Source organism: Cucurbita pepo, chromosome 3 (assembly GCF_057944985.1).
Source record: "Cucurbita pepo subsp. pepo isolate OVF chromosome 3, ASM5794498v1, whole genome shotgun sequence".
NCBI classification, from domain to species: Eukaryota; Viridiplantae; Streptophyta; class Magnoliopsida; order Cucurbitales; family Cucurbitaceae; genus Cucurbita; species Cucurbita pepo.
In genome coordinates, this window is record NC_141800.1 from 632,976 (window position 1) to 646,104 (window position 13,129).

The window sequence follows — 13,129 nt, forward strand, 5'->3', positions numbered from 1 at the left end:
AATATTTGATTGGTGAATTAAAAGGCAACAGATTATATTTAATTATGATTCATTGAATTTAGAAAGAATATTGATCATAACCTTATGGTTTTGTGACATTAAATATGAATTCCAACAATTTTGTATTTTTATTTCTATAGTTTTAAATGATATTTTGTAGAAATGAGATACAGTTATTAATTTAAGGTTTTAATGAGAAAAAAAAAAGTTGTTGATAAATATTAAATATGAATTATTGAGGGGCGGGTATTGAAGTTTTTGAAAAAATGGTTGAACCAAACAGCATGCTATTTACTATGTCAAATCCCCATCACATTAAATTTACCTCCCTCGTCCCTTCCCTTCCTCCTCCCTCCAAAACGCTCTATAAATTTATCTCCTCTCTCTTTCTTTTATTACGCCGCCGCCGCCGCCGCCGCTTCCGTCGACAAATCAAGGCTGAGAAAATTGTTGGTGTGTTTCTTGAAAGAAATCGATGTCGATCATTTCCTTGATCACTGGATGGCCGGGGCTCAGCGGCTTCGGATCCGCATCTACGGCGGAGGATGTCACCCAAGGGATCGACGCCACCGGCCTTACAGTCATTGTCACCGGTCACTTCTCTCTCTCTCTCTCTCCTTCTTTTATTTTATATTATTTTGAAAGGGTTTCTTAAACTTCCATGTTTGTTGGATCTCCCAAGTCTTCTGAAAGTCAACTTTTCTTAAGTTCAAATCAAAAGTAGGAAATCTTTGACTTTAAAATTAAAATTTTAAACCTTAAAAATTGAGTGTCTTTCTGTTTACGTGTCTACTAGGGAGGACAAGTAATCTTTCATTCTCTTCCTTAACTGAATTGAGATCTCACAATCCACCTTGTTGGGACATAGCTTAAGATCTCACATCAGCTGGAAAAAAACAAAACATTATTTATAAGGGTGTAGAAACTTATATCTGACAGACATGTTTTAAAAACTTGCGAAGCCTGAAAGAGAAAGCTCAAAGAAGACCATATTTACTGGCGGTTGGGCTTGAGTTGTTACACCCAGCATGTCCTTTGTCTGACTTTAATACTATTTGTAACATTACAAGTCCACTACTAGCAAATATTGTAATGTTTTGTTTCTCTCTCCAATCGAGGTAAGATTTGACAAAATCTCAAAATTTTACAACTATTTGTAGTTAATCTTATTCGATTGTTATTGAAAGTAATATATTTTTTGCGAAACTGAGATATGATAGTTTTGTTGTAGGAGGAGCGAGCGGGATCGGGCTTGAAACGGTACGAGTTTTAGCGATGCGAAAGGCACATGTGATCATAGGGGCAAGAAACGTAGAGGCAGCAAATAAAGCAAAACAACAAATTCTTCAACAAAATCCATCTGCCAAATTGGATGTTCTCAAACTTGACCTTTCATCCATCACTTCCACAACACAATTTGCTCAAAATTTCATTGCTCTCAATCTCCCTCTCAACATTTTAATGTAAATTCCTTTCTATCCTTTTTATTTACTCCAAATTATTATTTAAAAAAAAATCAAAATTGCCCGTTGAACGACAGTCTTAGTGTCGTTCATTCAACTCTCACGTCAATGTTTTGTTCCACATAATACAATATTTGTATTCGAAGAATAATTTTGAAATATTTATAAAAATTTAAAATATTTTTTTTAAACCATTTCAGAAACAATGCTGGTGTTATGTTTTGCCCATTTCAACTCTCTGAAGATGGGATAGAGATGCAGTTTGGCACCAACCATCTTGGTAATATACACATAAAAACTACCTCTAATTTTTATATTTAATTTATATAAACTTAATTAAGACTTTAATTATTTTATTATTTTCCTTAGGTCATTTTCTGTTAACAAACCTTCTTCTTGAGAAAATGAAGAACACTGCAAAAAGCTCAGGAATTGAGGGTAGAATCGTCAATTTATCATCTATAGCTCATGTCCACACTTATGGCCATGGAATTCGCTTCAACAAAATCAATGAAAAGAAGGGGTATTTTTTTTTTTTTCTTTTCAAATTTTATATATTTATTTATTTATTTGGATGCGATTATAAGGGTAAGTTATTACTTTGTAGGTATTCCGATAAGAGGGCGTACGGGCAATCTAAGTTAGCCAACATTTTACATATCAAGGAGCTCACTCGTCGATTTCAAGTAATTTTCTTGTACTCAATTTCATTATCGAAATTTATATTAGATAATTATTTTTGTTAGTAATGAAAATGGTATTAAATAATTAATAAAAAAAATTAAAAAAATTATTGGTGGTTGTAGGAAGAGGGCGTGAACATAACGGCGAACGCGGTGCATCCGGGGTTGATAATGACGCCCCTTATGAGGCATTCTAAGCTTCTAATGCGTAAGATATGTCGAATCCCTTTTGTTCTTTTTTTACTTGGACGACATGTCGTCACTTACCCACCTTCGTTTCTTGATCTCTCCAGGGCTTTTGCGGGTTTTCACCTTCTTTATATGGAAGAATGTCCCTCAGGTACATTAAAGCAATTGTTTCTTCTTCTTATTATATTTCTTATTTTATAATGAAAATTTCTCCAATTTTTTAATTAAAATTTTCTATTTAATGTGTTGGTTTGATTATTTTCAGAAGTAACTAATGTAGATTGTTTTATTAGTCTCGATTAGAATAAGATTGTCTTTTTTTTTTTTTTTTTTTTTTTTTTTTTTTTTTTTTTTTGAATGAATGAAAATCACTTTAGTGTTTGTTTTAGGGTGCATCAACAACATGCTATGTGGCACTCCACCCGAACTTAAAGGGAGTGAGTGGGAAATATTTTTTGGACAATAACGAGAAGCGACCAAGCTCCTATGCTAGAGACGAAGCACTTGCAAAGAAACTTTGGAACTTCAGCGAGGACTTGATCAGTTCAATTTCTAAAGTATGAAAAGAAGCAGCTCCCAAGCTTCAAGTTACATGTCAACGGTATTAAAGTGTTTTTTAAATATAATCGTATAATTTCTTGAATATTCATGTTGCATGCTATGTTAGCAAAACTATTAAAGGATATTTTGTTCATGTTCTTATGAAACGAAAGTCATTTAGTATTTTAAATTCCATCAAGAGAAATGAGGCAGATTTGTAAGAAGGTCGGGGAAGCGAACCAACAAGCTCAGCTTTGTGGAATGGACCAATCTTTCGTACCACCCCTTTACTCTCTTTATAAAAAAAATGTCTATGGGAAGGTTATCTATACCTCGGAAAGTCAGCAAATTTGAGGTTTCGATATCTTTTTGATCGAGCGACAACTAATAAGGAAGATATGTATTCCCCTTTTCAATTAGTAAAAAAAAAAGAAGCATCAAGAAGCAACCAAGCACTTCTTTGAAAAATCGGTATTTAAATTTAGCCATCTATCTTGACGACCCTTTTCATACTCAGGTGAATCCGAGTTCATCGAATTAAGACATGTTTGGAATATTTGTTTCGGAGCAATAACATAAATGTAGGCACACACATAACTGTGTGTAGACATTACATTAGAATGTTGACGAGAATGATTTCTCTACCCAAACAGTTAAAGTCAGAAAACAAACATATGAGAGGCAGAGAACAGAAAGTATACTCACCAGCATTGCGTCCATCGAAATGTATGGACTGAGAAAGAAGACGACCGAAATGGTCGCGCTCTGCCAGACCTTCAGCTGGGCGAACGCTCCTTCCTGTGAACCGAAACATAACGCTCATTTGAAGAAACCCAGGATTGAGTGGATTTTTTGTTAAGAAACAATCAACATAATATGAGGAACACAATGGGATGGCATTAGATTGTGTGAAATTTGAGTACCGTGTCATGTTTGAAGAGTATTCCGATCAGAGCATTCAGCTGTGTGTTGAAAACTCCATCACCAATCCCAAGTAAGGCTGATATGAGAAGCAGGTATACAGCGCCAAGTGTTTCACTGCTTTCAAGAGTAATGGCTTAGTATTTATTACAAAATAATCCTAAAAGTAAAAGGTTTTCCAATGCTTGCTAACCTCTGTCCCAGTAGAAGCCAAGTAAAAACAATAGCTTGAACAACAGTTCCACCAGATACTAAGAAAGTGATTGATGGGAGCCCAGATGTAAGACGACCAGCAACCAATGAACACTAGAAAGACAACAACAAAAAACACTAAAACCTCACTTTTTCTACTAGTGATAGCTTTGATGAAAGATAAATAGTTGGAAGTGAAGATATGAATGTGCAGGACATGAGTCATGAGCCATGGCCAAAATCATGAGAAAGAGAGAGATTGCCAAAGTATTCAACTAACTTGGACGAACAGCCATTATATATAATCTACCTCTGCAAGCTTAATGCATACTTCTGATGGGAGTGGTAGTAGAATAAGATTAGGAATACTATTAATGTAAGATCTCACATCGATTGAAGAGAGGAACGAGTGCTAGCAAGGATGCTGGTCCCCTGGATTGTGAGATCCCACATCAGTTGGAGAGGGAAACGAAGTATTTTTTATGAGGGTGTGGAGACCTTTCCCTAGCAGACACGTTTTAAAAACTTTGAGGGAAAGCCCGAAAGGAAAAATCCAAAGAAGACAATATCTGCTAGTGGTGGGCTTGGACCGTTACAATTAGAATATTAAAGGTATATTTGTAATTAGTTGGGGGAAGGTATTTGGTAATAAACAGAGGGAATGGGGAATGGGTAACGGGGAAGGGGGAAGTTAGACCTTATTTTGGATAATGAATTAGGACTTGAGAGATAGCTCGAGAGTGGAGGGTCCAAGTAGTACCTCCAGACACATGGTTTTTCCGGTAGTTGTTACTCTATATTTCAATATAGTTTGTTCATCAATTTCCTCCAATCAAATTAGGATTGTAACTAGTTGAAGGAATAAAACAAAAGGAACAAGTAAGCATACTTACAATTGCATCAGAGGCTCCATAAATTGCCATCGCACCACCAACCCCCGACACGCCAAGAGATGGTGTGACGACTTCTTTCGTGAACTTGGCCCTGTGTTTGAAACTCTTGAATGCTTAGTCAGGAAAAACATAGTCTATTGCAACAGAGAGCATGCAATACTTCTACTTTGTTTCAGTAATTACCAAACAAATGCCGCCTGTAGTCCTGAATATGCTATCAGAGGAATGCCCAAGATCATTCTTACGTCAGTCAGCGGAGCAACGACCGACTTTGACAAAGACAATATAGAGGCGCGTAGGCTGGACGAGGACAATGAGGGTTCTTCTTCTTTACTGTCTTCCTTCCTTAAGAAGCACATAAGTGCTATACCTAACGTCACAATGCAAAGGAAGATAATGAACAATATCGTTGTTCCATTGGTTCTTCCACCCTGCAGCATTCACGGTGCAAAAACACACAATTCAATCTATAGAAGCGATCAAAGGTCTCAAACAGCATCACATGATTCAGCAATTGCCTGCTTCGACATCATTATAGTTGTTTTTAACGGGATCGAACGTGCAAACTCTAAAATGGAACTCCTTGAGAAAGTAAATAAAAGGAGAATACATACTGTTTCATTTCTCAGAACAACGAGAGAGATAATATTTCCGATGACCTGCAGAAATTTACCACTTTAAAAAGGTATGAACCTTACTGTTAAGTTGATAACATTTCTTGATGAACCAAAGTTTATAAACTTTAAATCCATGGATTCACCTGGTGACTTGCAAATACTCCCCAAAACTCTCCGTTGAAGTTGCCAATGATAGTTCCTTCATGTAAGCCATTGTTTCTCGCATGATTACGTGCAGTTGAAGTGAGATATGTACCCTGAGAAATTCATTATATCACAGATTTGTTCACTGCAATTATTGTGATTATCCATTGCTATAATAGTCTGAAAATATTTACTACATTGCACCTGCCCAACCCATATTATTGAAGCAGCAAAGCCAAGGTAGACAGAAGCAGGAATCATTGTAAACCTGAAAAGAAGTGTTCGGAAAATCATCTCAACTTTTACAATCACCTCAACATTGAGTTACAGTATATTTAAAAGAAGAACTCTCAACCTCACGTTGATTGAGAGTATGAAAAATCTTACCATGTTGGCTTCAAATTTGCAGCTATGAACAACCAATAACCAGTAGTTCCAAGAACCAAAGCGTTCTTAGTCCCCAAAGCTCGAACCACCAACGAAGCCACCAGAGAGAAAAACGTGAAAGATAAATACAATATCCCGAGCGAGGTAGTCCCCAGATCCTCCTCCTGAATGGAAATTCCACGGCCAAACAAAAAAACTCAGCTCAAAGCAAACCCCGAAAAAGACCCGTACAAAACATGAACTGATTAAGGTTTCTCGTCCATTTCTTCAACATTCTCCACAAATACCAGAAGAATACAGAACAAACAGAGTGAATAGAAACAGAAACTTACTGTATTAACAGTGCTCTCCAAGTTCTGCGCAGCTCCATAAGCAAGGAAAATTAAGAGAAAAGCAAAGCTCAAAACATGAACATCTCTCGCATGATTCACCGGAGCTCGAATTGGCGCGTTACTAACTAGCAATCGCGCCTCTTCGCCTACAGGATCCGAATGATCCATGGTCTCGGCGTTTCAATCCGATTTGCTCGTAGAAACGCCTTATAAGAAGAACCCAAGCGGATGAGGTCAACCCAGGAGAATTGCCGGCTGAAAGTGAAGACAATCAAAAGGGTTATTGTTTCGATTAAATTAAGCTCGATTGAGCTCGAAATGTTCTGTTTGTTTGATGCGAAAAATCGAATGTGAGATGAGAAGAGCGCTGGCCGATCACGATTTTTGCTTCTGTGAAAATTTTCCCCATTTGGCTCGCCACACGATGGTAGGGCGTTGCGTTGGTGGCCTTATTCGGAATATCTCCCAAGTTCTAAGCTACCTACCGGTCCGGTATCCATCTGATTCTAAAATTTAAACGAGTTGAAAAAAGAAAAGGTAATTTATTGGGTCCTTATTGGTCATTTGGTCCTAAATTTTAAAATAACACTTTTTGAAAGAAAAAAACTTGAATTTAATTTTTTAATGGGCCTACCAACTTCAAGATTTAAGCCCACTTTTAGTCCTTTCTATTAGTTTTGTATTAATTAGTTTGAAGTAACTAAATTAATTATTATTAAACTATCTTTCATTTATTTGTTACAATTAAAATTTTACGCTAAATTAGTAAATTTTTTTGTTCAAATGATTTTTTCTCCTTTGATTTAGCCTTTTATTAACCAGAACATGAATTTATTAAGGAAAAACTAAAACTAAAAAAAAAAAAAAAATTCAATATAAAAAGTAGGGCGATTACTTCCAAGCAAATAAATACTTTTCTCAGCTTCTAAAGAACACTAAAAGGAAAATTACACCAATATTTGCTCAAGTACGGATATCCAATCCTCTTGTATATCAATCTGTGGAGCATAGGTAGAACAGCAGCTGGAATCTGATGGCATTCTGCTGCAATATCTCCCTAAAGGATGAAATTGTATATATAGTTGAAAAACTAAGAGGCTTATTTAGCTCGAACTCATACAAAAGACCATTTAGAACATAAATTCAAAACACATTATATACCACAAAACCACGACCAAGACACTCGTTCACCTCGAACTGAAGATATGCAGGGACATTGATACCGTTCACCTGAATTGGCTAATGTAGCATTCAGCCAACTCGGCTTCGAATGACATCAAGCCCCATCTCAGTCGGATCGGTTGCTTGCAGCTCTACCTGAAATCCATCCAGTTCTCTCTTGAATCTATCTTTGGAGCTGGCATAAATCATTTTGCTTCTGACTCTTGAATTATCAGGGGACCTTCAAGCAATGGTGTTTTCGTAAGACTGCGGTGGTGGGAAAGATAAACATGAAAGGAATGCAGTAAAGGAGATATCAGCCATACCAAGCGATGAAGAAGATTCTGCTCTTTTGACAGTTCTCTTCGGTAACAAAGTCAAAATCATAGATAGCATAACGACATTCATCTGCAGGAAGGCTTGCAGCAAAGTCCTCGTAACTTTGTGTTGGCTCGCCAACTTTCTCTACGACAACTTGCTTTTGCTTCTCTTCGATCTTAAACACAATAAAGCGATAGGTTCTTTTTGCTTTGAGCTCCAAAAACTTCAGCTTGCAATCATCATTCACGGCTATTCCCGATGCTGCATTGGCCTATGAAATCCAGAACGAAGCTGTTTAATAAAATTTTGAAGTCCAGAAGAGATGCATACACAAAGAGTTGAAAAGCAAGAACAAAGTTGGAAAATTAAACGTTATCGGTAATACAGCAATACAAACAAAGGCTACAAAGCAAAGCAGTGGGGTGATCGATGTTTAACCCAACACTGGACATGCATAAAATTGGGAACAAGAGAATTTTTCTGATCTAATCAGATTTTTCAAATTTTCAACAATTGTTCTGTTTCTCCCTTGAGAGCCTTATCTTAGCCATCAATTTATAGTCATGTTTAGTCAAATCAGTGTTTTAAGAAGCCCACCGAGGCACGCACCGAGGCACGCACCAAGACACGCTTAAGGCCCAAGGTCAGCCTTTACGCCTTGCTTCAAAGAAGCCTTTGAAGCAAAGGTTCCCTTAACGAAGCTACTGAGAGTGACTTCCTACTTTTTCTTTTCTAATATTTTAGAGAAAGCAATGCATAAACATTCATACGATCTCAAACAAGAAGCTTATTTTCCTAAAAACCTTTTTATTACACTTTAGTGCGCCTCCAGCTTTAAGAACCACTAAGTCAAAGTAAGATAACCATGTAACAAGTAAATGGTATGGATTCTCTTCCTCAGCCACGCAAGATAAGAATATGGACAGGATAAGATTTCCACCCCATAAGCTTTTGTCCATAGCTTGATAGTTGATATTGATTTCCATCCAAACTTAAAAGAAAGGAACAAACAAAATGTGGATCAGAGGCAGGCATCACAACCTAACAGAGTTTCCCCCTCATTTACAACATGCATAAGAAGATTAATAGCAATTCAAAAGGTTCAAAAGGGGGAATACACGAATATTAACTTGTAATTGCAATCCTTGACAGAAATTTTCAAATGTAACATAACAAGAAGTGCAAAATTAAAAACGAAGATCGTGAGAGATCCACGGCCACTCGATCACTCAAACTCGACAATAAATCAGAGAACATGACGTTTCGTTTAGTTGAAACAACCACAGAAGAATTCAAATCCGATCTCCTAGGGAACAGAACACATTCACTCCCCACCACAGAAACTGCATGCGGATTACGACTTCAAAGTTATATACAAAGATTCAAAGACTCCGCAAATTGCAAGAAACTCCCGATCGCAAGAGTGTAGTTATTTTCAAAGTTGCAAACTAGAAATAGAATCTACTTTCTCAAGAACCAAACGATCGTCAGACCACGAATAAAAGCAGAAATTAAGTAAACTTCAGAAGAACTCACCATTTTGAGAGGAGACAGAAGAAGCTCCGATGGAGATGATGAAGATGACGAAGAAGGCGGGCTCAGAAATGAGAAAAAAATGTAGACTGGCTTTTATAGTGGTTTTCTTGTTGGGTCCTTTTTCTTATTATTTATTATTTTTTTCTCTGTGTTGGTGCTCGGGAGCAACGCTATCGTGGCGGTGACTTACATTTGACAGCTGGCAGTGAATGATGACCATCCAACCAACATGCGCCACGTGTCCATGGACGTGGGGCGGTACCTCTGGCTGCGCCGCATCTTCATATAAGCCGGCTCATTCGGCTTCAATTAACCTTATTAGTTATTATCTTTTATTTCTAATTTAATTTGACTTGAAATAAAATAAAACCTTTAATCTTAAAATTATAATAAGATTATTGTCATCAAGAAGTTTTCTTCTTCTTTTTTCTTTTTTTAATTTTATGTTAAATAAAAGGTTTGTCCTTTCAGTTTCAAAATTTAAAGAATTCATAATTTAATTAAATGTAAATCGAAGTCTACATTTATTAAAATAATACTCATAAGCTTAACTTTAAAATATTAATGAAAAAATTAATATTTTTATAATATATAATTTCGAGTAAAAAATGTTACTGCATCAACTGAAATACAGAATTCTAAACTTTATAAATGAATTTTACGAGCATTTAATAAAAAAAATATATGATATTATTAATTTCATTAATAAAATATATTTTGGAACCACACTATGATTTTGTAAATTAATTTTAAATTGTTTATATTTTAGTCCATAAAACACGAGTTTATTATATTTTAGTTTTTAAATTGTGTATTAAACTTATAAATAGGTTCGATTGCAATCTCAAAACGTTTAATAATTAAATTTTAATTATTGAATTTTAAAAAATTATTTTTTATCCGTATTTACATTTATTTTAACTTTACCAAAATTAATGAGGTAACTTCAAATATGTGGCATAACATGTCAATATGTTTTAAATCATATAACTTAGAGATAACATGTTAATATGTTTTAAATCATATAAGTTAGAGATAAAGGTTAGATAAATAATAAATTTAAGATACAAAATCGACCAAATTATTGAAAGTCCATAATAAAAATATGGAAAGTAAATTAAATTTAAATTAAATTATAATATTTCATAGTAAAAATTGTCCATCTAAATATTTTGGAGATTATATCTTTAGTCTTTCCGAACCAATTTAAACATTTTATTAGTATTTTATTTTAAAATCATAAATGTATTAATTAGAAAATAATTTTAGAAAAACTATGATAGAGAAATAAAATTTATTTAGATAATATTACACCGATTTTAAATTATTAGCCAATGGTTTAAATTATAAATTAAAAAAAAATGTAAATTGAGCTTTTCCCTAAAAATTAAAAGAAAAAACGATACATTGGGAATAAATAAAAGACAACAAAACGGACACACGGCGTGCAGCTCGGCGAAGTTGGGCGGCTACGAGTTTCAGTTTCTCGGTTGACATATTTTATTATAATTTAAATATAAAAAATTAAAAAACTTAAAAATGGGATAAAAATAACTCCCAATTCTCTTTCCCGAGATTCCTTCCACTGCGTCGATCCAACGCAATTCTTTCCCTCCTCACCAAAAAAAGAAAATAATAATAATAATAATAATAATAATATTTAATTTTTTTCAATAATAATAATAAAAAGAAAGAAGCACATCCTTTCCACGCCGTCCATTTTTCCACCATTGGGCATTGCTTGTGTTTGTTGCAAATGCCCACCTTTATTTTGCCTTCCATTTTTTCCCTTTCCTAAAATGCCCTTCAACAATTTTTTATTTTTTCTGTTTGTTTCTTCTCATTTTATAATTAGTGTACCACATGAATCCACGTCTCTCTCTATTTAAATATTTGTGCCAAATTACCTTATTTTAAACCTTGGAGCCGTCTAAAATAATAATAATAATAATAATATTTAAAAACCACTTTTTCCAAATTTGGTTTGATTTTCTCTCTGAACTGCATGCATCAAATCAAACTTCTGTGAGTAAGTTGGTGGATTATTTGATTAAATCAAAATTTTAGGGTAAAAATAGAAGCAATTTGATAGCTTTGGAATTTAAATTAAAAATAAATAAAAAAAAAACCGAACCAGATGAGCTTAGATTTAACACCAAATTTCGACACAACTTCTGTGACTAAGATTACATAAAGGACACCTAATCTAGAAATTACCGAAAAAAAAAAAAAAAAAAGCAGAAACTAAACCACAGATCCAAAGCTAAACGCGAACTTCATCTTCATCTTCATATTGCGACACGACACAACGACGTCGTTGATCCCTGCTTTTGGTCCGCTAGTTTGTCGGATTCGGAGCTTCATTCGACGCCGCTGGAGCAGGAGGCCTTGGCGCCGCTGGATCAGCGTTGCGACTCTGCTGCGGTGGGCGAGGAAGGTGAGTCGAGTGTGGACCTGCATGCTCAACGGCAGATCCCGGTCCGGTTGCCCGTGGCGGCTCGGAGAGGTAATCCGCTGCAATGAACACGCTCTGCGAAGGCCTCCTCTGGTGCCTGCCCTGTCGCTGCGACATTTTCCGCCGGAGATTTCAGAATTGAGAGTGGATTTGTGAGTAGAGGAGAGCACAGTGAACAGAGATAAATAGTGTGTCGCCGGCGTAACGGTAGAGTTGACTGGTTTTATATAACGTTTACTTTAGTATTTTGTTTCATATTTATCTTCAACCTAATATCAATACTTAAAATATTAAAATCTTTAATTTTTTACCAGAATTTCAAATTCTTATCTAATTACCCAACTATATTTATATTATTCTAATTTATGTTCGTGTGGTAATCACTTGAATTATAATAGTTTAATAAAGATAACACTAAAACCTACGAACTTTTAATTTCTTACGTAATAGATTGTTCCGTTAACTTTAATAAATACGTACCAAAAATGAACTTTAACGGATAGTGACGTATGTAATCTATTATAATATTAGATATTTAATTTGTCTTTAGTTAATACGTCAACCTTATTAATATCGAAATTTTGGAGTATTAGAGCCAGTAACATAGATCTACTCGACACAAATATTTAAAAAATATGAATATATTATAATTTTCGTACCATTTTTTTTATTTAAAATTTTAATTTCTATATGGTAATAAAAAATCATGGTTTCAAATTAAATAAAAAAAAAGCATATATAATTGGTAATACGTATATATATATATTATATTTTTTTTACAAAATGAAAAGTGAAAATTAATTTGTAACCAACGGTCTTTATTTATAAATGGAAGGGTATTTATGGAAAAGACATCGGAACTCCGGCATTTATGGAAACTACCGCCGTGGGAAATTGAAATGGGGAAACTTTCTAACTGCCTCGCGAACGGACGCATGCCACGTTGGGTGGGATGTTTAAATATTAATATCATCAAATTATCTAAAATAACCTTAATTAGGAGACAAATTATAATTATTTTAGCCTAAGAATTTATTCAGCCCAATCAATTAATTCTTAAGTATATAATAAACCTGCCCATGTATAATTATTTGATCCTTTGTAGTTGAGCCCATGATATTTGGGCCTAAATTCAAATGGGCCCAATAAACGTTCACAAAGTAATTCGGCCTTGAGGCTAACCAAACTAAAATCTAGTCCATTGAGCCCAAAGCCCACAATAAAAAAAGAATCAAAATCAGCACAATGACGTGGAATAATCTAACGGCCCAAAATTAAGTTTCTGACACAAAAAA

General features: G+C 34.8%; 3 protein-coding genes across 3 annotated transcripts; 1 reads left to right on the top strand and 2 right to left on the bottom strand.

Annotated features, from left to right (window-relative positions):
* Positions 1–332: 332 nt before the first annotated feature.
* LOC111791471 (short-chain dehydrogenase TIC 32 B, chloroplastic) lies at positions 333–3,058 on the top strand. Its single transcript, XM_023672832.2, has 8 exons — positions 333–593; positions 1,232–1,463; positions 1,664–1,743; positions 1,833–1,986; positions 2,071–2,149; positions 2,270–2,354; positions 2,440–2,486; positions 2,725–3,058. The coding sequence occupies exons 1-8, from the start codon at positions 476–478 to the stop codon at positions 2,896–2,898; spliced, it is 969 nt and encodes a 322-aa protein (XP_023528600.2). The 5' UTR covers positions 333–475; the 3' UTR covers positions 2,899–3,058.
* A 289-nt stretch (positions 3,059–3,347) lies between these two features.
* Positions 3,348–6,869, bottom strand: LOC111791470 (Major facilitator superfamily protein). The gene is made up of 10 exons (XM_023672830.2): positions 6,362–6,869; positions 6,030–6,193; positions 5,847–5,910; positions 5,642–5,755; positions 5,496–5,540; positions 5,065–5,312; positions 4,882–4,972; positions 3,990–4,102; positions 3,799–3,913; positions 3,348–3,673 (listed from the first exon to the last, which is right to left on the bottom strand). Exons 1-10 carry the CDS (start codon positions 6,527–6,529, stop codon positions 3,491–3,493), a joined length of 1,305 nt encoding a protein of 434 aa, XP_023528598.2. The 5' UTR covers positions 6,530–6,869; the 3' UTR covers positions 3,348–3,490.
* Positions 6,870–7,256: 387 nt separating this feature from the next.
* LOC111791472 (actin-depolymerizing factor 1) lies at positions 7,257–8,952 on the bottom strand. Its single transcript, XM_023672833.2, has 3 exons — positions 8,647–8,952; positions 7,849–8,114; positions 7,257–7,763 (listed from the first exon to the last, which is right to left on the bottom strand). Exons 1-3 carry the CDS (start codon positions 8,827–8,829, stop codon positions 7,613–7,615), a joined length of 600 nt encoding a protein of 199 aa, XP_023528601.2. The 5' UTR covers positions 8,830–8,952; the 3' UTR covers positions 7,257–7,612.
* Between the last annotated feature and the right edge of the window lie 4,177 nt (positions 8,953–13,129).

Excerpts from the sequence above, each read along its gene's own strand:
- LOC111791470 (XM_023672830.2), bottom strand. The coding sequence starts at position 6,529 with ATGGATCATTCGGATCCTGTAGGCGAAGAGGCGCGATTGCTAGTTAGT. Across the intron at positions 4,973-5,064 it reads CTACAGGCGGCATTTGTTTG|GGCCAAGTTCACGAAAGAAG; the intron begins GTAATTACTGAA and ends TTTCAAACACAG. Across the intron at positions 3,674-3,798 it reads TACTCTTCAAACATGACACG|GAAGGAGCGTTCGCCCAGCT; the intron begins GTACTCAAATTT and ends TTCGGTTCACAG.
- LOC111791472 (XM_023672833.2), bottom strand. The coding sequence starts at position 8,829 with ATGGAAATCAATATCAACTATCAAGCTATGGACAAAAGCTTATGGGGT. Across the intron at positions 8,115-8,646 it reads CACTAAAGTGTAATAAAAAG|GCCAATGCAGCATCGGGAAT; the intron begins GTTTTTAGGAAA and ends TGGATTTCATAG. Across the intron at positions 7,764-7,848 it reads AGAATCTTCTTCATCGCTTG|GTCCCCTGATAATTCAAGAG; the intron begins GTATGGCTGATA and ends CATTGCTTGAAG.
- LOC111791471 (XM_023672832.2), top strand. The coding sequence starts at position 476 with ATGTCGATCATTTCCTTGATCACTGGATGGCCGGGGCTCAGCGGCTTC. Across the intron at positions 1,464-1,663 it reads CTCCCTCTCAACATTTTAAT|AAACAATGCTGGTGTTATGT; the intron begins GTAAATTCCTTT and ends AAACCATTTCAG. Across the intron at positions 2,355-2,439 it reads GCATTCTAAGCTTCTAATGC|GGCTTTTGCGGGTTTTCACC; the intron begins GTAAGATATGTC and ends TGATCTCTCCAG.